Source organism: Stenella coeruleoalba, assembly GCF_951394435.1.
Source record: "Stenella coeruleoalba genome assembly, chromosome: 4".
Classification (NCBI taxonomy): domain Eukaryota; kingdom Metazoa; phylum Chordata; class Mammalia; order Artiodactyla; family Delphinidae; genus Stenella; species Stenella coeruleoalba.
This window is the reverse complement of record NC_137149.1, coordinates 99,441,865-99,468,584: the sequence shown is the minus strand read 5'-3', so window position 1 is coordinate 99,468,584 and position 26,720 is coordinate 99,441,865. Positions and strand designations below refer to the sequence as shown.

General features: G+C 36.3%; 1 protein-coding gene across 1 annotated transcript in view; it reads right to left on the bottom strand.

Moving 5' to 3' along the window:
- Nucleotides 1-23,162, bottom strand: part of AMBN (ameloblastin) — a gene marked incomplete at both ends in the record, with an annotated part of 39,053 nt that extends 15,891 nt beyond the window's left edge. Inside the window, one exon of the mRNA XM_079919824.1 lies at nucleotides 23,085-23,162. Coding sequence (XP_079775950.1) covers nucleotides 23,085-23,162 — 78 coding nt within the window. The remainder of the gene's footprint in view (nucleotides 1-23,084) is intronic.
- Nucleotides 23,163-26,720: the final 3,558 nt, after the last annotated feature.

The following is a 26,720-nucleotide window of genomic DNA, read 5'->3' as shown; positions in this document are numbered from 1 at the left end:
TGCTGAGCCTTGAAAGAAGGATAAGCTTTGATAATATGCTCAGTCAATAGCTGGTGACTGAGTGAACTGTCAAATATTAAGTGTTCCAGGGAAAGAATCTGATGGAGTGTCAGGCATTAGACTTTAGTGGAAGGAAACAAGGGCAGAGGGTATTATCACGTCAGGGAAGGCCAATTTTTAAAACTGATTTTGTATGTTGAATAATAAAAGCAATAATAAAGGGTTTATGGATCTTACACTAAAGTCTACAGTATATAATATTAATAGCTTATTTTACATGTACACACTGCTATATGTAGAATGGATGGCCGACAAGGACCTACTGTATAGCACAGGGAATTCTGCTCAATATTATGTAACAACATAAATGGGAAAAGAATTTGAAAAAGAATAGGTACATGTATATGTGTAACTGAATCAGTTTTCTGTACACCCCAAACTAACACAACATTGTTAATCAACTATGCTCCAATGTAAAATAAAAAGTTAAAAAAATAAAAAATTATTATATGAATAGCTTATTTTTATCAACCACCATTTACCATGCACTAGGCGCTGTGCTTTATATTCCTTATCTTAAATCATCTTCATTAATCACCTCATGAGATAAGTACTGTGAAAACTGGACTTTAGAAAAGATACTATGTCCTTCAGAGTTAATAAGTAGCATGACTGGAGTCAATCTCCAAAGACCATGCTCCTGACTGCTAGGCCACCCATATTGATTGCTAGTGCTTAGTGTTTTATAAGGCTCATTGTCATGCTGGTTTAGGCTAATGTTTATAACTGATTTTTAACTTTTACAAAATTTGGATAATAAATTTTTGTGAAATCTATTGATACATTATTACCATATAGTTCTACAGCATAGGAGTCAAATTTGAATTATTTTTGCTTGCTAATAGTCAAAGTTGTTTTGAAAACTGCAGAAAATATTAGAAAATAGTATTTTTGTTGGATTCTGTTTGTTTCATAATTAAGAACAATAACCAGAAAAATAAGGTGATTATGATAATGATTGTATAAATAAAAAAGAGAAACAAATTAGACAGAATTTTACTACCTTACCAGCTGTTTTTATTTTTTTCTCTTACAGTACTTATTCATGTTAAATTCATATTTATCATAGTTATGATTGTAGTGTAAGTATAATTTTGTATTGGGCTTTATGCTTTATATTAATATGTAGGTATAAATACTGTATTTTAAGTTGCTTGGGTAATAGCTTCTCAAATTGGTGCTTAAGACTCCTTTTTTTAAATGTATTTATTTATTTATTTATTTTTGGCTGCATTGGGTCTTCATTGCTACACGTGGCCTCTCTCTAGTTGTGGTGGGCGGGGGCTACTCTTCTTTGTGGTCCACGGGCTTCTCATTGTGGTGAATTCTCTTGTTGCGGAGCATGGGCTCTAGGTGCATTGACTTCAGTAGTTGTGGCATCGGGCTTAGTTGCTCTGTGGCATGTGGGATCTTCCTGGACCCGGGCTCGAACACGTGTCCCCTGCATTGGCAGGCGGATTCTTAACCACTCCGCCACCAGGGAAGTCCCAAGACTCCTACTTTTTGACTTTTGATTGTTTCTAATTTTTCACCATAAATATTTTAATAATTTATATTTTAATTATTTTCTTAGTATAATTTACCAGAATAGGATTCCTAGTTAAAAGTATGCATTCTTTTATGACTCTTGTTAAGTATTGCTGAATTATCCAAGTTTATATGTTATCAGTAATTTATGTATACCAGTTCACTTGCCAGAATTTGTTCATCTAATTAATTTTTCCCCATAACTTAATAGGCATAAAGCAATATTTCATCATTTTTTTGAGGTATAATTGACACATAACTTTATACTAGTTTCAGGTGTACAATATAGTGATTCAATATTTGTTTATATTGTGAAATAATCCCTGCAATAAGTCTAGTTATCTGTCACCATACATGGTTACAATGTATTTTTTTTCTTGTGATGATAACTTGGGGTTTTGATTTATATTTCTTTGATCATTATCAAGGTGAAATATTTTCCTCCTGTATTTATTTTCTAACTATACTTCTACTTTATGTAAATTGTTCATGTATTTGCTTATTAGCCACAAGGAAATTGATATTCTTATCAATTTGTGTTTTATATATATATCGCTGAGCATATATTATGAAACTCTTATATAACATACAAATTAATCTCTTGCCATGTTTGATGTAAACTTTTTGATAGACATTTAAAAAATATATGTTAAAATGCCTTCCATGTAAAGAGTTTATATTTTATAGTAATTTCTCACATAGTATGTTTCATATATACTTATTGGAGTCAGGTTGAGCTCATTTTCTGCCCCACTTTCCTTTCTTGCATGGTGGATTCCAAAGTCACATACTTGGAAACTCTGATGATGAACAAATTTGTCATTAGTCCTTTACAAACAAAGGAATTTGTGACAGAAATATGTGTAATGGGTACAGTAGTTCTTGGTAGATTGTCAAGTAACACACCCACTTGCTTTGTATGTTAAAAATGGTGATTCATTTGTATTTTTCTGGATTATTATCTGCCAGTTGATACCCATTATAAGCCACGTCAGAAGAACTTTTGGAAGAATGAGAGAGTTGACCACAAACCAATACAGTGACTTCATGTCTACACACATTGACCCTACAAGATGACATAAAGTTAGTTTTACAGTAGAAATGGTGTTTTGTTTTTACCCTACCCAGGAGAAGCTTCTTGCGTAGATAATTGGAAAGCAAGGCAGGAAGCATGTCTTGTGCTAGTTACTTAACTGCTGAGTTTGTTAAAGAGCATTTATTAAAGGCTCACTATGAACAGACTACATATTAAATTTAATGATGGTAAAGAAAGACACTCAAGCTCCTTTTCTTCAAAAGTGTTACAGTCTAGGGCTTCCCTGGTGGCGCAGTGGTTGAGAGTCTGCCTGTCGATGCAGGGGACATGGGTTCGTGCCCTGGTCTGGAAAGATCCCACATGCCGTGGAGCGGCTGGGCCCGTGAGCCACGGCCGCTGAGCCTGCGCGTCCAGAGACTGTGCTCCTCAATGGGAGAGGCCACAACAGTGAGAGGCCCGTGTACCGCAAAAAAAAAAAAAATGTGTTACAGTCTAGTTGAAGAAACCCTACATAACGTTGATACATGAGCTGACGTGAGCCTTATTATGAAAAATCTTATGTTGAAGAAGATAGTACACAAAGTGCTTAGCTGATGAAAATGTGGGCTTTGGGGTTAGTGTGGTTGGGTTGGGATAGAGATTCATGACTTTCTAGCTGTGTGTCTTGGGCAAGTTACTTCAGCATTCTATGCCTCAGTTACTTCATCTGTAAAAGGGTATAAATAAAGAAATCTACACAGAGTAAATAAAATAATGTCTAAGGTACTTAGAACAGTGTCTGGTACACTGAAAACATGAAGTTAATGCAAATTATTATAGATTTAGCACAAATGCTAAAGGGATGTCAAATAAAGAGTTTATTAGAATGGGAGAGGCTTAATCATAGAAACACTTTTGCAGAAAGTGAGTTTTACAACCAGGGTTGCAGATAAAGAATATAGAAGATAAGGTGAAAGATGCTTCCATATTGAAGGAATGACTTATGAAAAGAAAGGAACTGGTTGCATGATGGTGAAAGAAAACGTTGAGGTCAAATGATACTAGGGAATCTAGTGAAAAATGTATCCGATTAGTAGGATGTGATGTGATCATGATACCAAACATACTGAACCTTAGTTTTTCTTTTTGGAAGACGAATATGGTAATAAATGCCTAGGACAGTGAAGAAATTAGTTTCTCTTCTTTTGTAAGTTACTTATAACCAAAGTATGGTATCATGAAAAAGAAAATTTTATCTCAGTTTTCGAATTTTTTTGGTCCCCATAATGTAAAAATCTGATATTTGGATACATACATTAAGAAAAATTCAAAGTTTATGAAAATAATAGATTATATTTGCTAAGTCTTTTCTATGTTCTAGATCCTGGCCATTTATTTCATTTCCTCTGTACAACAGCTCCATCAGGCAGGTACTATTATTACTGTTAATGTTTTATAGATTAGAAAATGAGTTGAGTCAATTTAAGTAATTTGCCCCAAGTCACACAACTAGTAAGTAGCACTCTGAATTCAACCCAGATCTTTCTGACACTGGAATCAAATTGCACCAAAAGATTAAAAATTCCTCAATGGAAAGGAGCTGAATATTAAAAAGGAATAATTATTAATTGGATGATTGAATTTTATTGCAACTTAAATGAGAGGTTAAAATTGCTCCCTTACCCATTTAACAGGCTGAGCATCTAATGTGTACCAGGCATTGTTCTAGGCATTGAGATTTGAAAGAGAACAAAACAGACAAAAAACCCTCAGAGAGCTCACCTATTAGTGGGGGAAACTGTCAATAAACACAGTAAGTAGGTTAAATATGTAGTATGATAAGTGCCAAGGGGAAAACATTAAGTAGGAAAGAAACATAGGGATTGTTGAAGGGTATGTGTTGAAATTTTAGGTACGGTGGCCATGGAAGGTTTCAGTGTAAAGATGTCATCTGGGAAAGAAGTGAGGGAGAAGGTCATATGGATATTTGGGAAAAGTGTATTCCAGGCAGAAGAAATAGCCAGTGCCCAGAGAGATGGTTCCATTGGTGTTTAAAAACAAGTAATGGAGGCTAGGTTTGGTTGGAAAGGATTGAATGAGAAAAAATCATAGAAGGTGAAATCATGGAGGATCTCATAGTTCATGGTAAAGACTTTGGCTTTTACTCTGAGTGAAGAAGGAAATCATTGGGGTTAGAACAGAGGAAGAACATGTTCTGATAACATCTTTATAGGACTATTCTGGCTGTGTTCTGTAGCCTGAAGGGAGCCAAAGGCAGAAGCATAGTATAGGTTAGGAGCGATTGCAATAATCCAGGTGAGAGATGATGGCAGCTTGGGCTACAATAGTAACAGTTGAAGTGGCTGGACTCTGGATATTTTTCAAGGTAACTCTGGTAGGATTTACTGCTAGAGTATATGTAGGGGTGAGAGAATGAAAGGAATCAGCAAGGGTGGCGTAATATTTATCTAGTGCATTTAATTCAAGGGTTATTTATCTTTAAATGTAGCTATTTGGAACATGTTCAAGAACTCAGAAGTAAGCAAAAAATTCTCGTCAAAGCCACTAAAACAGAGAGCACATAGCCCTAAAGCCAATGTGCTTATAAGAGATTTTTCTTAGTTCCTTTTTTGTTCTTATTTGAGTTATAGTTCAAATAAATATCATCATTTTATTATTTTCAGATCATAAGAAAATAAGAAAGGAAAGAGAAATACTTCTAAATTTAGAAACACATAGTCACCAGAAATAATAGCTGAGACTAAGAACAAAGGTAAAAACAAACAAAACAAAAACATAAAAATCAGACAGGCTGAGGATGCTTTATACAGAATATCATGTTTCTCACTGTCTTAGAAGCCCCTCTTAAAATAGAAAAGGGAGTTTTAAATGATCATCGTGTCATTAAAATCAGGTTACATTATGTTTTTATCTTTTAGTCTAGGAAGCAGAGAGGTAAAATTATAGAGTTTGCCTCTAAAATGATGAAATGTGTTGGAATTCCTTACCCTTATCAGTTTCTAGGGTGAGCACAGTGAATTCTGATAGATATACACAGCTCTGGTAGTCTCGAATTATGATCTCCTTTCCTTCCCTGGACAGCGGGCTTAACAAACCATAAGACAGTGTAAAGACCCTTTTTTCTTCCCTTTCTTTTAAAACTGGAGCATAGAGCAAGCCCCATTAATGAATTACCTTTTTTTTTCTGAGACCCTTCTTGACACATTTCAAAGGCCTGTAGGTGCTCCCAAAGCTCTCAATAAGCCCCAAAGACCCCTGAAACCAAATTCTTTCAAATATTTCAGCTTTAGGTCAATAAGTAGAGTAAAAAGCCACACAAAATTTCAACTCAAGATACTTCTAATTTCAAAGCTTGTCTTTCCAGGCCTCTGCAGCTTGCCATCTGTAGTTCTACCTCTCCTGCCAATGACCATAGGCCATAGTGTTGCACTGTCTGCCCTAAGCAGGGTAGGGAGGAGGACAGGGGCTCTGGCAGCATTTTCTGCCTTGGACTGGGATGTGGCTTCTTCTTCCTGTTCTTCTTTAGTCAAGCTATCTACACTGCTCTGAATTCATAATATGGGCTTTTGCTGCTTCTCCATATTTCTCCATTTTCTTCTCTGCTTTCTAGAACTCATTTTAAGTAAGCTGGGGCGAGTGAAATAGTAGTGGGTCAACTGCAAACTTCATTTATCTGAACTTCACATACGTGGAATAGCTCATTCTCTGATAACCCTCACAAATGGAGCATTATTGGTTATACAGTGTATATGAAGACATGTTTCACATGATTATTTCTTTCAAATTTAATTCTATCATTGAGAAGTAAATTTTAACCATTTCTAGAGAGAGATGGATTAAAGTAATGACGGAGGAATCTTATTGTGACTCTGAGACACTGCATTTCACAGCGTCACATTTAATGATACATCATTAAAAAAAAATCCTGACCATGTGAGTCCCAGGGATGAAGAGTTTGGAGGATTTTACTGAATTTTAGATAGAGGAAGGTAATGTTGGGTTGATGTAAAAATATAAGACTCTAAACCAACTGGACTGCAAATGTAAGAACAACTTCTCCCAGAAAGCAGCCAGGATTTCTCATTCAGGCAAGAGGAAGATCCTGTCACTTTCCTACTGTTGTCTCAGCATTTCTGGCTGAAACACAGAAGTGCAGAGAGGTACAAAACTGTAAGCAAAAATAATAGAGGAAGTACACATGATGAAGCACATGTATTTGCTCTTTAAACCAGAAAGATGTGTTTATCTCTTGACTGGTAGCTGTGCTTTCCAGGATATAATAAAATCTAGCATAGAATAGGGGGGAAGTGAATGCTATCTGTTAGGGTCTACTTTTACTCTATTCCTGGTATTTTCCCTATATTATTACATTTATTCCTCATAAGAACCCCCGGAGGCAGGTATTATTATGAGCGCTAATGTTTAGATATGGAAATGAGCATCAAGGAGCTTTAACTATTTGCTCAAGGACATGCAGGCAAATAGTAGAGTCAAATTTCCAATTTAGTCTGGGTCCAAAGTCCACAGCTCTTCCGCTGTAGACATGTAGCTCAACCTTACAGGGTTCAATATTTGTTGAATAAATGACTTAGTGAATAAATAAACTAATATCTTTCACTCTGGCCACTCCAGACAGATCTACCTGAAATGAAGGGGCAGCACAGATCTGTCCTTACTCAAGGTGTAAGAGGCAAGATCCTTAACCTTCTGTATTGTGTCTAAGGACATTCAAGTCTTCTCTCATATTTTCTGAGATATACGTGAAATTGGATTGATCTTCATGTTGTGATGGGGGAAGATGGGATAGAAATAAGAAAGTAACATTTATTAAATGTCTGCTAAATAATAGACAATGGACATTTTTTCTATGTTATTTCATGAAATTCTCTTATAAGCTTTATAAAGAAGCCTTATTGTCCCCATCTTTAGAGATGATAATACAGGCTTTGAGAGGTTAAGGAACTTGTCAAAAATATATATCTGATAAGCATATCAGAATTTGAATTCAGGTCAGTATCACTCCAAGATCTGTACATTGCTGGGTTTTGTTTTTGTTTGTTTGTATATTTGATTTACAATATTATATTAGTTTCAAGTGTTCAGTATTGTTATTCAGTATTTTTATAGATTATACTCCATTAAAAGTTATTACAAGATAATGGTTATAAATTCTTTGTTCTGTACAATATATCCTTGCTGCTTATCTATTTTATACATAGTAGTTCATATCTCTTAATACCATACTCCTAATTTGCTCCTGTCCTTCCCTTTCCCCTTTGGTAACCACTAGCTTGTCTTCTCTGTCTGTGAAACTGTTTCTGTTTTGCATATAATTTATTTGTATTACTTTTGAGATTCCGCATATAAGTGATATCCTACAGTATTTGTCTTTCTCTGTCTGACTTATTTCGCTAAGCATAATAGTCTCTAGGTCCAGCCGCATTGCTGCAAATGGCAGAATTTTATTCTTTTTCATGGCTCAGTAACATTCCACTGTATATATATATTATATCTTCTTTATCCATTCATTTGTTGTTGGGTACTTTGGTTGCTTCCATATCTTGGCTACTGTAAATAGTACCTCTATGAATATTGGGGTGCATATATCTTTTCAAATTAGTGTTTTCATTTGTTTCCAGATATATACACAGTAGTGGAATTGCTGAATCATATGATAGTGCTGTTTTAGTTTTTTGAGGAACCTCCATACTGTTTTACATAGTGGTTGTACTAATTTATATTCCCACCAAAAGTATACAAGGGTTACCGTTTTTCCAGATCCTCTCCAACATTTGTTATTTGTAGGCTTTTTGATGATAGCCATTCTGACAGCTATGAGGTGATATCTCATTGTAGTTTTGATTTGCATTTCTCTGATAATTAGAGATGTTGAGCATCTTTTCATGTGCCTGTGAGCCATTTGTATGTCTTCTTTGGGAAAATATCTATTCAGGTCTTCTGCCTATTTTTTAACTGAGTTGTTTGTTTTTTTGATACTGAGTTGTATAAGCTGTTTACATACATGCTGTTTACCCTATATCACACTGTCCTTAAGTAGGAAACTGAATCTGAATGGATTATATTAATCAGCATTATTTACTTTGAGCTTTGAAGTGCTTTGAATATGTTATATATTAATTCATAATATTATTTCACAATATTAATTCATAGTAGTTGTTAAAACAGAAGGAAGCTTAGACGCATTTGACTCAATTACTCTCATTTTGGTTATGGGATCTTGTACATTAAAACAAAACAAAACAAAAAGACAATCTTCTACCTAAACCCTGGAATTGTAAGTTATGGTGTAAGTGCTCTGTAAGTGTGTATGTTGTGTCACCATGCTGCTTTTTTAGATAGTATCTCCTTACTCGTTTCTTAGCTAAATTTCGCCATTTGTACCAATCCTTCAAAGGCAAGAAAACTTACTGATTTGTTTTGGAAGAGCTGGGCAGAACTGGCAGTCTCTGATTAAAGGCCTAAACCAACTTGGAAAAAAATCACATTATTTTCAATTCACATTTCTGCCTGATAGGCAATGTCTGAAGTGTGTCTATGGAGGTAATTACCAGGGAAAATATAGGCTAGAAAAACCAAGAAACAGTGGACTATCTTTCCTCCAAAAACCAAAGAAATGAATCAACAGAAAGTAAATCAGTAGAGTCAGCATACCTTAAATTTTAGGGTTTCCATTTAAGAGACCAGTAAAACTGGAGAAGCATTTTAAAGAGTATGATCAAAAAATTTTTGTGAGATAAATATATATTAAGGAATTAGAAAATGTAAATTTGCCAAGCAGTTTCATTTCTCCAGATGATTCTTATAGATATGTAGCTGTTAATGATGATTGTAAATGATATAAGACAATAATAATGAATATTAATGAGGTCTTGCAATGTGCTGGACATATAGTAAGCATTGAACATGCATTATGCCATTTAAAGCTTAAGTTCTCTCATACTGTCATTCTGAATGGTAACTATAACCAATGTTAAGGTGCAATTGTTCCCTTTAACAGGGAAAGCATCCCTCCTTACTTCCCTTACATCTGTCTGTCTTCACTCATGTATGTTACCTGCCTTGCCTGGGTAGGCATTTTGGCTTTTGAAGCCTGCTCTAAACCTTAAGTACTTTTCACTGCAGCAATGCAGGATGACTTTGGCTAAATTGACTTTCCACTTTCTCATTCAGCTTATGATGTAATGGGACTTACACTGTTATAAGTTGTAAGAACAAAATGTGCTTCTTACTTAATGAAAGCGAAATGGGAACAGATGTATTTTCAGGCCTCATGGAGATGGAATGTCATCCAATACCTTGTAATTGCTCTGGTATCCAGCAGCTTCACAACTCAGCAGGCACTGCAGCTTTCTCTTCTGGTAGCTGTGACATCTTACAGAAACATAGCTGTTCTCTGCTGCTTTTCATGATCCAGCTAACTAGGTTTACTAACTGCCTCTTCCTAAGTCTCTAAATTTCCTAAGACAGAGGACATGACTGATTTAACTAGTCACCATTACATATAGGAACTCTGAACTGGGCAGGACTTTTGAGTCAGGGCAACTCATAGACAGTTGGCCAGAAAAAGTACCCATCCCTAGTCCAATAAGTTGTGTCCATGGAGGTATGGTGAAAGTTATGAAGCATGACTAAGGAAATTTTAGAAGGGGAAGTGGGTCTGGCAGGCATTTTGAAGCTACCAGAAGGGCTTATGACTGTCAGATACCTTTCTTGGCCTGTTCTGTATAAGCTTCTTGACACAATGGTAATATTAAAAACAGTCAAAACCAAACTATTTTATTAATTTATAACAAGCAGCAGAGCTCTCTCTGGTCAGACTATTCATGATCACTTTACTATTGCTCCATAGAAAGACCTATATCAAAAGCTAAATCATAATCACATAATTCTTTGTGAACATAAGGTTAGCTGGCAAAAGACTAAGTTAGTCTGGCACATATAGCTAACAAAATGGTGGATTTGTCACTAGACCTGGAATACATGGAGTTGCTTAGCCACAACCTCCTGCATCTTTCCCATTAGAGATGGCCTTACAAATTGTTTGTAATTTTGAAGATTCACTGGGAAGAGCTGCTTCAGTAGGTGATGTTGACTAGACACTACCAGTGTTTGTGGCTTGCCTTTTTCTTTTTTTTAAAAAATAAATTTATTTATTTATTTTTGGCTGTGTTGGGTCTTCATCACTGTGCACAGGCTTTCTCTAGTTGCAGTGAGCGGGGGCTACTCTTCGTTGTGGTGTGTGTGCTTCTCATTGAAGTAGCTTCTCTTGTTGTGGAACATGGGCTCTAGGCATGCGGGCTTCAGTAATTGTGGCATGTGGGCTCAGTAGTTGTGGCACACGGGCTTAGTTGCTCCACAGATTGTGGAATCTTCCCAGACCAGGGCTTGAGCCCGTATCCCCTGCATTGGCAGGTGGATTCTTAACCACTCCGCCACCAGGGAAGTCCCTGTGACTTGCCTTTTTCTAATTTATTTAATTTTTAAAAATTTCTAGCTGAAGAATTGTTAATATTTTTCAAAATGAGAATACTTTATTTTAATTTTTATTGTAAAAAATAATATATGACTTTTTTTTGTCCTTCCAGTCATAAGCCCTTGCCTAGGTGAGACTCTACTCTGGTCATTCACTGTGCCGTCGTGGTGGAGAGGCCAGAGGTGCAGTGGTCCATGTGCAAATTATCATGCCCCAAGACTGTGATGTGACTGAGCCAAAGCTGGCATTCTAGGGTCTTCCAGGAATAGTATGGCCAATGTGGAGTTCCTGGAGTACATGGAGCAGAATCTGTGCTGAAGGGAGAGGCCTATTAACATTTTCTCATCCACATCCAGTCCACAGGACTACACATTCTCAGAGTATGGTCTGGAGATACCCAGGGGTCCCAGGATCATTTTGGGCATCCTGAATTCAAAACTTTCAAAGATAATAGTTCTAAGATGTTATCTGCCCTTTTCCCTCTCGTTCTCTTCTCTCACAAGTGCATGGTGGAGTTTTCCAGAGGCTACATGATGGATGATATAACAGTGGGAATGCAGAAATAGATAGGAGAATCTCCCTATCTTCTATGAAGTCAGACATTAAAGAGATTTACAAATATGTAAAAACAATTTCATTATTTCTTTCTAAAATTTTGTTTTGAGAAATGTAGTGACTTTTCATATAAATTTTTTTGTTTATGTTAGCATGTAATTGGTTTGTTATTGTTATTCCAAAATAGTTAATAAATAAATATCAAAAAATTCTAATTTTAACCCACAAAGTCCTTTGGGGTCTTCAATAATTTTTAAGAGGAGTCCTGACATTGAAAATACCCCTGTTATAGGCTTCTTTTTTTTTTAACCATTACTGTAATTTAAAAACTGGAAAAAAGCCCCATATATTTCCATTATATGATCCTAATTCTGTAAAATTGTAGACACATAGATGCATAGGGAAAAGCCTGGAAAGAAATACACAGAAACAGTGATCATTTTTGTTAGCAAAATGGATGATTTAATATTTGAAAATATCTGTCTTTTCAAAAGTTCTACAATAAATGTGAATTCTTTTATTATTAAGATAAAATGATACATTTAAAATATAGGACATGCTGATTCTGTGGTGATGCACAGGTGGTAAAGTGAACTAGAATAAACTTGGTTAGACATTTAGAATTATTTCTAAGTCTACAAAATTTAGTCTTACAAGAAGTCTATAAAATAGAGTTCCTCCCAGTTTTCAAGGAGGATAAAGGCTTTCTAACCTCGAGACGGGTTTCATTTTTTTTCTTTTTGGGCCGTGCCACGCATCTTGTGGGATCTTAGTTCTCTGACCAGTGATCAAACCTGTGCCGCCTGCCATGCAAGGGCTCCACTGGACCTCATCTTTTCTTAACCTCTATCTTCTTTCAGATCTCTTTCAAAGAGTTACCTTGTGAGAAAGTTTCTGCAAGGGAGAGGATTGAAAATGAGACAGAAAGTCACAACAAAATGGTAATGTGAATGTGAAGGTAAAACTCTGGGAACCTCCGTTTCAGGATTTTCTCTGCTGCAGTGACTTTTAATTACATTCATTCCTATTAAATTGCTTCCACATGATCTATAGTTAATCAGAATCCTCCTCATGTATTTAATTAAATGCATCCATCTGGTCATTTGTAAACAGCCACTGGGTGATTTCTGTGAACTAGGCAGTGGGCTCTGATGCTGAGATTACAAGGCTGAATAATCATGGTCCCTTTCCTCTCTAACAGTTTGTGGGAGAATCAGACGTACACAGAACTAATTAAAGTTTGGTCTGACAAGAGAGGTGTGCCAAGAACTATGCTATCATATAAAATTTAGAAGTTGGTTTATTTACTCAGCCGGAATTTACTGAGTTCTATCTTTGTGCGAAGTACAGTGATAGAGGATATAGCCTGGCAAATAATTTTGCTTTCCAGAAGCTTGCATTTCAGTTGGGGAGGCAATAATGCACACACACTTAAGATCAGCAGTGGTAGTTCAAGTCAGTAGGAGACTAAATTTCAACTACTTATAGTAAATAGAGTCATAGGATTTCAAAGAAGAGACCTTCAAAGGCACAAGCAGTTTCGAAAATCTAATTGCAAAGCTCTCTGAATGAGCCTTGAAGAGCAGATAGAACCACAGGGCAGAGAGGAGGGACAACGTGTCTGAGGGTAGAGGTGGCAAATAGTGTACATTTTTTCTCCTCCTCAGACCTGAAGTCCTCTTTTTACATAAATATTTCCTTTCCTGAAATTAAATTCACTCTGTAACCTACATGCAAACATAATTTAAAAACTAAATTACATTAAATATACATATAATATCCTTACTGCAATTTAAAGGAGAAGGAAAAGTATAATAAGCAGTGTGCATTTCAATATATAACACGTGAGCACGACTACACAAGAAGCCAAAATGAGGTAGTCAGATGTTTGTACCTACTTGTAATGACTAAGAATTTAGAAGTAAAAGTAAAAGCCATGCTGAATAAGAAGTAGAGGAGAATGAAAGAGCAGAGGTACAGTAGACACTAGAATAAAAACTAGTGTTAGGGTAAGTAATGACAGACTAGAGCTGTCTATATATGATAAGAGAAAGTGGGAAATAACCTTAACTGCAGTAGGGATAACATGTCAAGACAACTTACAGACTGCTGAGGTGAGAAAATGAGGGAGTATGATCTTGCAAATTAGCTGTACCTTATTTACAAGTGTATGTCTAAATAATTCCTTGTGTTTCATGGGACAGAGATGAGACAGAATAGTTGAGTAAACAAATTCTATTTTAAAACCACATGTTGAGGTATACATTCTGTCTTGAATATACAAAGGGACCACAGAGACCATATACTTTGATAGTCAACGGGGAATTAGAGACCTACTGAGAAAATAAATAGTAAATCAAGGGACAATAGAGAAATTTTGTGGCAGATCTATGGGGACTATAAGGTTGAAAAGAAAGTTAGATTGAAGAACAATGGGGAATTTCAAGAAATTTCAAGTTGTAATTTTTATAACATACATAATAAGAAACCATTATTCCCCAAAGTAAAATGATAGAATTATTAATAAAACGTGGTAAGCTCTTTGCACTTCATGTATCTCAGTTAACATTAATGGTGTCTAAAATCTCCACTGTAAAATATTGGCAAGCGGCAGCTATAAATATAGATGGTACCACTGTGGACCATTGGCTCAAATGCCATGAATGGTGCTTGTCTTTAGGGACTTGATTTTCCACAACGGTTAACAACTCTCTGAAAAGTTTGAGCAAAAACAAAGCATACTCTTTCCATGATTAAAAGGAAGGTGCAGGCCTAAAATATTCTGTGTATATTAACATTTAAAAAGAGTTGGATCCTAGGCTTGGATAAACAAATTGTTTTATTTAACTCCATGAAAGTCTGATGGGGCATTTGAAAGGCATGCAAGATGTGAACCAAATCTTTCTCATTTGGCACTTGCCCATGTATTGCAGAGCATTTAGCAGCACTGGCCTTTGCCACTGCACATCAATAGCAGCTTTAATCATCATGACAGCAAAAAATGCCTGCAGAAATTGTCAGAATACCCCCAAGGGTTTGTCCCATCTCCATTACAAGGTTCTGTTTCTATACAGCAGTGAAAAAGGCTTAGGCTAAGTTCAGTTGCTGCAAAACTAATGCAGTATGGTGGATTTGAAGGAGAGTGAGGACGCCTTCTGTTCAGTAGAGCCAACTGGTAGAGACTTTTAAATCAAAGCCTGCAGAGTTTATTCAAAGTCTTGAGAAGTTACTGGAATGTTCTAATGGCTTAACTTACTCTGAAATTCACACTTTAGTTTTTCATGTTTCATGTAATTTTTATACTGTCATAGCTCAAAAGGATCAAACACCTTGGGTAAAAAAACAGTGAGTTTGCAAGTTGTATTGACTCAATAGTAGATGTTTAAGCAGAGTCCAAATCCCATCTGTCTGTCATGGCCATTTGTGGTTAAAACATCAATTATAGGGAATGTTTATTTAAGGGATGTCATTCCTGGAATATCATGTCTGCTCACCACGTCAAATAGGTAACTACTTGTTATGTAATGAAGGGGGTAAGGGATTTCCCTGCTGGTCCAGAGGTTAAGACTCTGTGCTTCCAATGCTGGGGGCACGGGTTCAATCTGTGGTTAGGGAACTAAGATCCCACATGCTGTGCAGCACAGCCAAAAACAAAAACAAAAAAAAGGAAGAAAAAAAGAAGGGGGTAAGAATAGAGCACCTCTAGAATTTTCATTTCATGGAATTTTATAGTCTTGCAACAATTCAAATCTTGAAATCATGTCTTAAGTTAGGAAAGAATCAAGAACATACCTGACTTTTCTTGGGGCAGCTGACCATATTTTTACCCCAGACTGCTCATGGTTTTGGGTCACTTTTCTCCCTTGTGTCTAGGTCTCTTACTTTATGCTGACTGTCTTAGTCTAGGGCAATTTAAAGCTTAAATATTTTAGTATCTTCCAGAGAGTATTATAGAAGGGTGCCCCTGATTTCCACAGAAACATGTTATTTTCATAGCCCAGCATGAATACATACCAGTCATCCTTTCTAGGCAGAGTGGATATTTTTTCTTGAGTCCTAGGCCCAAGGAATCTTCTGGGACTTGGTAATTTCCTAGAGAAAAGTATAGGACAATTTCAAGGACAGGGATTATATCTTATTTTTCTTGTATTTCCAGCACCTAGGATGATGTCTAGCACATAATAGGTGTTCAGTAAGTGTCTCTTCATCTGTTTATGCTGTCTGGCGAGCAGAGGGAGTTGAAGATGCACCTCAGGATTAGAGATCAAAGTGGGGAAAGGAGGAAATTTCTAGCCCATAGAAAAGCAGCTGTCAAAAAAGGAGACAGATAAAGTTGAAATTTCCAAGAGGGCTTAATTTAAATCTTTCAAGAAAAGATTACTTTTGGAGTGTTAACTCATCTTGATACCATGTGGATAATAGATTTGAGGAAAATATCTATTTTTATATGAGTTTGAAACATGGGACTACCAAAATGCTTAAAGATGAAAATAAAGATTGCCCAGAACTAACTTTGACTCATGTTTGACTGTATCTACTTTTGTTTCAGATACCTAATATATAGAATGTAAGCTCCTCAAGGAAAGGGATCTTTGTATTACTTACTAAATTATTCCAAGCAACTATTAGAATACTGCCTGGTACATACAGATACTAAATAATTAAACTGTTGAATCAATTAATCAATTAAAATCATACTGTACATACAGTTTGCATTATTTTTAAATTTAACATGATATTATCCATCAATGGAAGGATGGATAAAGAAGATGTATATATACATACATGTATATATATGCATAAATTTATTTATATATATACACACATGCATTATTGTGTGATGAAATATTATTAAACCATGAGAAAGAAGGAAATCCTGTCATTTGTGACAACATGGATGGCCCTTGAGGGCATTATGCTAAGTCAGACAGAGAAAGACAAATACTGCATGGTATCACTTATATGTGGAATCTAAAAAAAATGTAAAATTCATTGAGCAGAAAAGTGGTTGCCAGGGACTGGGTGCTGGTGGGGGAAATAGGGAGAGGCTGGTAAAAGGGTACAAACTTTCAGCTATAAGATGAATATGGTCTCAGGATCTAATGTATAGTCATCAATGATGACTATAGTTGATAAGACTGTATTGTATAGCTGAAATTTGCTAAGAGAGTAGAACTTAAATATTCTCACAAAAGAAAAAGAAAAAGATAGGATGTGTTACTTAACTGGATATGGGAATCTTTTTTTAAAATTTTTTATTGGAGTATAGTTGCTTTACAACATTGTGTTAGTTTCTGCTGTACAGCAAAGTGAATCAGCTATACATACACATATATCTCTTCTTTTTTGGATTTCCTTCCCATTTAGGTCACCACAGAGCACTGAGTAGAGTTCCCTGTGCTATACAGTAGGTTCTCATTAGTTATCTACTTTATACATCGTTGTGTATGTATGTCATTCCCAATCTCCCAATTCATCCCACTACCCGCTTCCACCTTTGGTGTCCATATGTTTGTTCTCTACATCTGTGGCTCTATTCCGCTTTGCAAATAAGGTCATCTATACCATTTTTCTAGAGTCCACATATATGCATTAATATACGATATTTGCGTTTTCTTTCTGACTTACTTCACTCTATATGACAGTCTCTAGGTCCATCCACATCTCTACAAATGACCCAATTTTGTTCTTCTTTATGACTGAGTAATATTCCATTGTATATATGTACCACATCTTCTTTATCCACTCCTCTGTTGATGGACATTTAGGTTGCTTCCATGTCCTGACTCTTATAAATAGTGCTGCAGTGAACATTGGGGTGCATGTGTCTTTTTGAGTTATGGTTTTCTCTGGGTACATTCCCAGTAGTGGGATTGCTGGATCATATGGTAATTCTATTTTTAGTTTTTTAAGGAACCTCCATACTGTTCTCCATAGTGGCTGTATCAATTTACATTCCCACCAACAGTGCAAGAGGGTTCCCTTTTCTCCACACCCTCTCCAGCATTTGTTTTTTGTAGATTTTCTGATGATGCCCATTCTCACTGGTGTGAGGTGATAGCTCATTGTAGTTTTGATTCCCTTTTCTCTAATAATTAGTGATGTTGAGCAGCTTTCCGTGTGCTTCTTGGCCATCTGTATGTCTTCTTTGGAGAAATGTCTATTTAGGTCTTCTGCCCATTTTTGGATTGGGTTGTTTGTTTTTTTGATATTGAGCCGCATGAGCTGTTTGTATATTTTGGAGATTAATCCTTTGTCAGTTGCTTCATTTGCAAATACTTTCTCTTATCCTAAGGACTTTTTCCGTCTTGTTTATGGTTTCCTTTGCTGTGCAAAAGCTTTTAAGTTTCATTAGGTCCCATTTGTTTATTTTTGTTTTTATTTTCATTACTGTAGGAGGTGGGTCAAAAAAGATCTTGCTGTGGTTTACGTCAAAGAGTGTTCTTCCTATGTTTTCCTCTAAGAGTTTTGTAGTGTCCAGTCTTACATTTAGGCCTTTAATCCATTTGAGTTTATTTTTGTGTATGGTGTTAGGGAGTGTTCTAATTTCATTATTTTCCATGTAGCTGTCCAGTTTTCCCAGCACCACTTATTGAAGAGGCTGTCTTTTCTCCACTGTATACTCTTGCCTCCTTTGTCATAGATTAGGTGACCATAGGTATGTGGGTTTATCTCTGGGATTTCTATCCTGTACCATTGATCTATATTTCTGTTTGTGTGCCAGTGCCATACTGTCTTGATTACTGTAGCTTTGTAGTGTAGTCTGAAGTCAGGGAGCCTGATTCCTCTGGCTCCATTTTTCTTTTTCAAGATTGCTTTGGCTATTTGGGGTCTTTTGTGTTTCCATACAAATTGTAAACTTTTTGTTCTAATTCTGTGAAAAATGCCATTGGTAATTTGATAGGGATTGCATTGAATCTGTCAGTTGCTTTGGGTAGCATAGTCATTTTCACAATATTGATTCTTCCAATCCAAGAACATGGTATATCTCTCCATATGTTTGTGTCATCTTTGATTTCTTTCATCAGTATCTTATAGTTTTCTCAATACAGGTGTTTTGCTTCTTTACATAGGTTTATTCCTAGATATTTTATTCTTTTTGTTGCAATTGGTAAATGGGATTGTTTCTTTAATTTCTCTTTCTGATCTTTCATTGTTAATGTATAGGAATGCAAGAGATTTCTGTGCATTAATTTTGTATCCTGCAACTTTACCAAATTCATTGATTTGCTCTAGTAGTTTTCTGGTGGCATCTTTAGGATTTTCTATGTATAGTGTCATGTCATCTGCGAACAGTGACAGTTTTACTTCTTCTTTTCCAATTTGTATTCCTTTTATTTCTTTTTCTTCTCTGATTGCCATGGCTACTTCCAAAACTATGTTGAATAATAGTGCTGCAAGTGGACATCCTTGTCTTGTTCCTGATCTTAGAGGAAATGCTTTCAGTTTTTCACCATTGAGAATGATGTTTGCTGTGGGTTTGTCGTATATGGCCTTATTATGTTGAGGTTGGTTTCCTCTAGGCGCACTTTGTGGAGAGTTTTTATCATAAATTGGTGTTAAATTTTGTCAGAAGCTTTTTCTGCATCTATTGAGATGATCATATGGTTTTTATTCTTCAATTTGTTAATATGGTTTATCACATTGATTGACTTGTGTATATTGAAGAATCCTTGCATCCCTGGGATAAATGTTGTTGGATTCCATTTGCTAGTATTCTGCTGAGGATTTTTCATCTATGTTCATCAGTGATATTGGCCTGTCATTTTCTTTATTTGTGCTATCTTTGTATGGTTTTGGTATCAAGGTGATGCTGGCCTTGTAGAATGAGCTTGGGAGTATTCCTCTCTCTGCAGTTTTTTGGAAGAGTTTGAGAAAGATAGGTGTTATCTCTTCTCTAAATATTTGATAGAATTTGCCTGTGAAGCCATCTGGTCCTGGACTTTTGTTTGATGGAAGATTTTAAATCACAGTTTCAATTTCATTACTTGTGATTGGTCTGTTCATATTTTCTATTTCTTCCTAGTTCAGTCTTGGAAGGTTGAACATTTCTAAGAATTTGTCCATTTCTTCCAGGTTGTCCATTTTATTGGCATATAGTTTGCTTGCAGTAGTCTTCTAATGATCCTTTGTATTTCTATGGTGTCAGTTGTAACCTCTTCTTTTTCATTTCTAATTTTATTGATTTGAGTCTTCTCCCTTTTTTTCTTGATTAGTTTGGCTAAAGGTTTATCAATATTGTAAATCTTCTCAAAGAACCAGCTTTTAGTTTCATTGATCTTTGCTCTTTTCTTCATTTCTATTTCATTTATTTCTGCACTGATCTTTATTATTTCTTTCCCTCTGCTAACTTTGGAGTTTTTTTTCTCTTCTTTCTCTAATTGCTTTAGGTTAAGTTTAGGTTGTTTATTTGAGGTTTTTCTTGTTTATTGAGGTAGCATTGTATTGCTATAAACTTCCCTCTTAAAACTGCGTTTGCTGCATCCCATAGGTTTTGTGTTGCTGTATTTTCGTTGTCACTTGTTTCTAGGTATTTTTTGATTTCCTCTTTGATTTCTTCAGTGATCTCTTGGTTACTTAGTAGCATACTGTTTTTTCTACATGTGTTTGAGTTTTTACAGTTTTTTTCCTGTAATTGATTTGTAATCTCATAGCATTGTGGTTGGAAAAGATGCTTGATATGTTTTCAATTTTCTTAAATTTACCAAGGCTTTATTTGTGACCCAAGATGTGATCTATCCTGGAGAGTGTTCCATGTGCACTTGAGAAGTAAGTGTATTCTGCTGTTTTTGGATGGAATGTCCTATAAATATCAGTGAAGTCCATCTTGCTTAATGTATCATTTACAGCTTGTGTTTCCTTATTTATTTTCATTTTGGATGATCTGTCCATTGGTGAAAGTGGGGTGTTAAAGTCCCCTACTATGATTGTGTTACTGTCGATTTCTCCTTTTATGGCTGTTAGCATTTGCCTTATGTATTGAGGTGTTCCTATGTTGGGTGCATAAATATTTACAATTGTTATATCTTCTTCTTGGGTTGATCCCTTGATCATTACGTAGTGTCCTTCTTTGTCTCTTGTAATAGTCTTTATTTTAAAGTCTATTTTGTCTGATATAGAATTACTACTCCAGCTCTCTTTTGATTTACATCTGCATGGAATATCTTTTTCCATCCCCTCACTTTCAGTCTGTATGTGTTCCTAGGTCTGAAGTGGGTGTCTTGTAGACAGCATATGTACGGGTCTTGTTTTTGTATCCATTCAGCCAGTCTATGTCTTTTGGTTGGAGCATTTAATCCATTTACATTTAAGGTAATTATCGATATGTATGTTCCTATTACCATTTTCTTAACTGTTTTGGGTTTGCTCTTGTAGGTCTTTTTCTTCTCTTGTGCTTCCTGCCTAGAGAAGTTCTTTTAGCATTTGATGCAAAGCTGGTCTGGTGGTGCTGAATTCTCTTAGCTTCTACTTGCCTGTAAAGCTTTTGATTTCTCTGTCAAATCAGAAAGAGATCCTTGCTGGGTAGAGTAATCTTGGTTGTAAGTTTTTCCCTTTCATCACTTTAAATATATTCTGGGACTCCCTTCTGGCCTGCAGAGTTTCTGCTGAAAGATCAACTGATAGCCTTATGGGGATTCCCTGGTATTTTATTTGTTGTTTTTCCCTTGCTGCTTTTAATATTTTTTCTTATATTTAATTTTTGTTGGTTTGATTAATATGTGTCTCAGTGTGTTTCTTATTGGGTGTAGCTCTCTGTGCTTCCTGGACTTGATAGACTATTTCATTTCCCATGTTACGGAAGTTTTTGACTATAATCTCTTCAAGTATTTTTTCAGACGCTTTCCTTTTTTCTTTTTCTTCTGAGACCCCTATAATTTGAATGTTGGTGCATTTAATGTTGTCCCAGAGGTCTCTGAGACTGTCCTCAATTCTTCTCATTCTTTTTCTTTATTCTGCCCCTTGGCAGTTATTTCACCTTTCTATCTTGCAGCTCACTTATTCACTCCTTTGCCTCAGTTATTCTGCTACTGATTCCTTCTAGTGTATTTTTCATTTCAGTTATTGTGTTGTTCATCACTGTTTGTTTGTTCTTTCATTCTTCTAGGTCCTTTTTAAACATTTCTTGTATTTTCTCGATCTGTGCCTCCATTCTATTTCTGAGATTTTGGATCATCTTTACTATCATTACTCTGAATTCTTTTTCAGATATATTGCCTATTTCCTCTTCATTTGTTTGATCTTGTGGGTTTTTAGCTTGCTTCTTTGTCTGCACATATTTCTCTGTCATCTCATTTTGTCTAACTTACTGTGTCTGAGGTCTCCTTTCTGCAGGCTGCAGGGTCATAGTTACTCTTGCTTCTGGTGTCTGCTCCTGGTGCCCTGGTTGGTGAGGTTGGTCTAGGGGCTTGTGTAGACTTCCTGGTGGGAGGGACTGGTTCCTGTACTCTGGTGGGTGGAGCTGAGTATTGTCCCCCTGATGGGTAGGGCCGTGTCAGGTGGTGTGTTTTGGGGTGTCTGTTAGCTTAGTATGACCTTAGGCAGGCTGTCTGCTGATGGGTGGGGCTGTGTTCATGTCTTCCTAGGTGTTTAGCATGAGGCATTCAGCACTGGAACCTGCAGGCATTTGGGTGGAGCCTGGTCTTGCTGTTGAGATGGAGACATACAGGAGAGGTCATTCTGATTAATAGTCCCCGAGGAGGAATTCTCTGGTGGTCCAGCATCTTGGACTCAGCACTCTTACCATGGAGGCCCAGGCCTGAGCCCTGGATGGGGAACCAAGACCCTACAAGCTCATGCCATGGTGAAAAAAAAACAACAAAAAGGAAAAGAAAACAAACAAACAAAACCCAAGACAAATAGCAAAAACAAAAGCAAACAAACAACAATAACAAAAAGAAAAGAAAACAGACAAACCCAAGACAAGTGGTAAAACCAAAACCAAACAAAGACAAAGAAAGAGACCCAAAGAAAAAAACAAAGGAAAAAAACCAATAGAACAACCAACCAAAGAACCCCAAATGAAAACAAACAATAAAAACAAAACTAACAAAAAACAAAACAAAAGCAGAAAGCAAACTAAAATAAGCAGAAAGAAAACATAAAACAAACACACAAAAATGATAAAAAAAGATAACAAAAGAAAAAACAAAAACAAGAAAAAACAACAAAAAAGTAAAGTAAAAATAGAAAAAATATATTAAAAAATTTTTAAAAGAGAAGAAAATAAAAAACAATGGAACAAAATAAAACAAAAAAATAGTAATAATAATATTTTCCCAGGGCCTTAGCTGTCAGTGGGTTTGCCCCCGTTGTGAGACACAGCCAACCCCTGCCTCCCCAGGAGGCCCTCCAATGCCTCTAGGTAGGCCTCTGGACACGCTCTGGGCCCTGTTGGGCAGCTCTGATGCTTACCTGGCCCAAGTCCCTTGTGTACTTGCCCCCAAAGTCTACAGCTGCTGAAGCTAGACCAGTCTCAGTTGTGGGATTCATGCATTCCACAGATGCAGGGTTTACCAAGCTGATTGCTGGGATTTAATCTGCAGCCTGTGCAGCTGCATGGGGAGACTTGCATTCCTCTTCCTTAGTTGCACAGCCCCTGTAGCTCAGCTTTGGTTTTGGCCCCATCTCTGAATGTGGGCCACCCTCAGGCATCTGTTCCCCACCCAGGCAAGAGGGGGCAAAATCAGTGGCTGATTGGGGCACACTTACTTGCTCAGGCCAGGGAGGGATAAGGCAGCCACAACTGGGACATGTGCGAATTGTCTGTGGCGGCAGAGACCAGCAGTTGGCCCTGGATCACAGGACCTTCTGCAGTGGCAGCCTGTGCAGGCTCCCGGGAAGGTGGGAGCAGTGACCTGCACTTGCTCACAGTATCCTTGGTGGCAGCAGTGACAGCAGTAGTGGTCTGCATCCACCTCTGGGGTTCAAGATGGCAGCTGCAGCTCACTCCCACCCCTGAAGCTCATGGAGGTAGTGCCCTGCCACCTGTGAATGCACGGAGAAAGAATCTCCTATGGCAGGCTTACCTAGATGGGGGAATTATTTCACAATGTTTATGTCTACAAGATCATCACAACATACACTTTAAATATCTTATAATTTTATTTGTCAACTGCACCTTAATAAAGCTGAAAAAATTGGCATTATATTGTAAACATTTTCCTACATTATATTTTTAACACATAATATTTCATTAATTATCTATATAATCACGATTTTATCTATTCAATAAAATTTTCATTTTCCTTTGATTGAAAATACTATTAGTCCCCACTCCCAGAGATTTTGATTTAATTGTTCTGGAATGGAATCTGGGCATAGATATTTTGTAAAGTTTGCCAGGAAATTTTAATGTACAGCCAGGACTTGGAAGCACTGCTCTAAGTTACACAGCCAAAGTACTTTCCAAAAGGTTGTACTGATTTATATCAGAATGCTATATACAGCACACAGCTGTTTTCACCAGCACTGATCATTATGTTTACAGTTTGAGTGGTCAAAGTATGGTCCTCAGGCTCAGCAACAGTGGCATTGCTCAGAGATTATGAGAAATGCAGTATCCCTCTGGTTCTTTCTTTGCCCCATTGAATCAGGATCTAATTTTTAACAAGATCCTCTGGTGGTTTGAACGCATATTAAAGTTTGAGAACAGCTGATGTAAAATATCTTAATTTGATAAGGCAAAAACAATATATTTTTATTTGAACTTGCAGTGGTTCAACTTTTGAAGTTAAACTGCCACTTCTGGTTCTTGTTTTAGAATTGTCCATTTCCATCCTTTGCCTGTTTTAAAATTAGGGCTATTTTCTGAGATGTTTTGAAGATTTGAAAAACCTGATGGGTTTAAAAAGGAACATGAATGAACTATGAAATAGAGATCTATTGACACTGAAGTTTAAACCTGTCTAGACGCAAATGACACAAAAGAGAGATAGGGGAGAATGTTTTGAACAAAGGAATAACATTTAAACTGATCCTTATTTAGGGCTCTTAGCATTAATATCTCTTTTCTTGGCATTTATGAAATACCCATTCATTCATTCATGCATTCAGTCAGCATTTCTGACTGTCCCTATATAATACAGTGTACTGGTGCTATGAGTCTCTGTGGCCATAAAGAAATCTGTTTGCTCATCTTTGGGCCTTACATTCTATTTGGTGTGGTCACATGTGTACAAAGTTATCTAATGGTAAAAATTTTGTTGATTATGGTGGATTGAGTACTAACTGTATGGCTTAGATATTGGGCTCATCTAGACATTAGAAAATGGGTAGTGGAAGGAATGGAACTCACATCCATTGAATGCTTACGCTGTATGTGTTCCATCTTATTCAATTCCCATGATAACTCTGTAAAGTAGTCAGGATATTTGGATCATAAATCATGTGAAGAGTGATTGTTATTAGTGACAAATCAAATAAAATTTATTTGGGGGAAGAGGGGGACAACTTTTCCTTACAGAAGAATTCGAACTAGTAAATGTAGAAAGAATGAGGGAAATAGTAAATTTCCATCAGAATGCCACAGTAATCATTGCTGCAGGCAAGATCCACAGATGAATGCTAAAATTAATGGTCAAAATTTTAAGGAGAAACACAATATTTGCAGAGCCAAAAATTATCTCTCCCAAATATTTATTTAGTCCAAAGAGAAACATAGTAAATTTATAGTGGAAAAACCTAGCAGATATAACTTCAACATCACATAAGACATAAATGATACCATTTATCCCCCTGAGGAAGGGCACATCACCTCTGTGGAATGCTTCCTCAAAATTTATAACCTCAATCTAATTATGAGAAAACATTGGAAAAATTCAGATTGGGTTAGTCTACAAAACACCTGACCAGTACTCTTCAAAAATGTCAAGATCATTAAAGACAAGGAGAGACTGAGAAGTTGTCACCAATTAGAAGTGGCTAAGGAAACATGGCAATGAAATGAAGTGTGGGACCATGAATTACATCCTGGAACACAAAAAGAATAGTAGAGGAAAAACTGGTGAAACCCACTTAAAGTCTGTAGGTTAGTTAATAATATTGTGCTAATGTAAATTTCTTAGTTTTGATAATTATACCATAATTATGTGACACGTTAACATTATGGGAAGTTGGTTGAAGAGTATATGGAAGTTCACTGTACTATCTTTGCAATGCTTTTATAAGTTTTAAATTATTTCCAAATAAGAAGTTAAAACATAAAAAACATTTTATACTATCAAGGAAAAAGTCTGTGCCTCTTCATCTTGATTCAGCCTTCAACATAGGACTGCGATCTTAACCATCTTCAAGAAAAAGAAGAAATAAAAAATATAAATGTAATTGGGTTTTCCTTTTGTAAAGAGTGACCATTTCATTCCAGAATCCAGAAGTATTGGCTGTATAGAGCCACTTCTTCACTGTCAGAGGGTCTGCAAAGCATTGCTCCTGTGAGATGAAAATTACATACTATACAGAATAATAGGCACTTCTGAAACTTCTCTTCACAATCAATAAAGTTTCATCTTGGTCATCATGTATCCCAGCCTGCTTATTTTCATTTTGTAATTAAAAAAGAAGATGGAAATAACAGTATATGTTTATATGTTACTTTATATTTTGCAAAGGAGTTTTACATTTATATTTTACTTTATCTTCACCAACCCTATGAGACAGGGTAGTTATTATCAGCAGCCTTGCTTGGTGATTTCAAAATATAGGCTCTGAGATATTCATTATGTTCTAAGGACACAGTTATTGGTTGGTACTCTTTTCTACCTCCCTGAAACTTTCCTACACTCTCTGAAAGTGAAAGTGGAAAGTCAAATTCTCTTGTCCTTACAGGTCAGAAAACAGGGTAATACTTATAATGTAATTAATCATCATCATCATAATAATAACACCCAGCCTTTATTGCATTCTTAAAATATGCTAAAGAATTTGCCAAGTATTTTCTAAGCATATAATCTCATTTAATCTTTTTTACAAGGGGGTTGAAGCAGACATGGAGAGGATTGGCATCTGATTGGATGTGATGGACAGGAGAAGAGGGAAGCATGAAGGGTTACG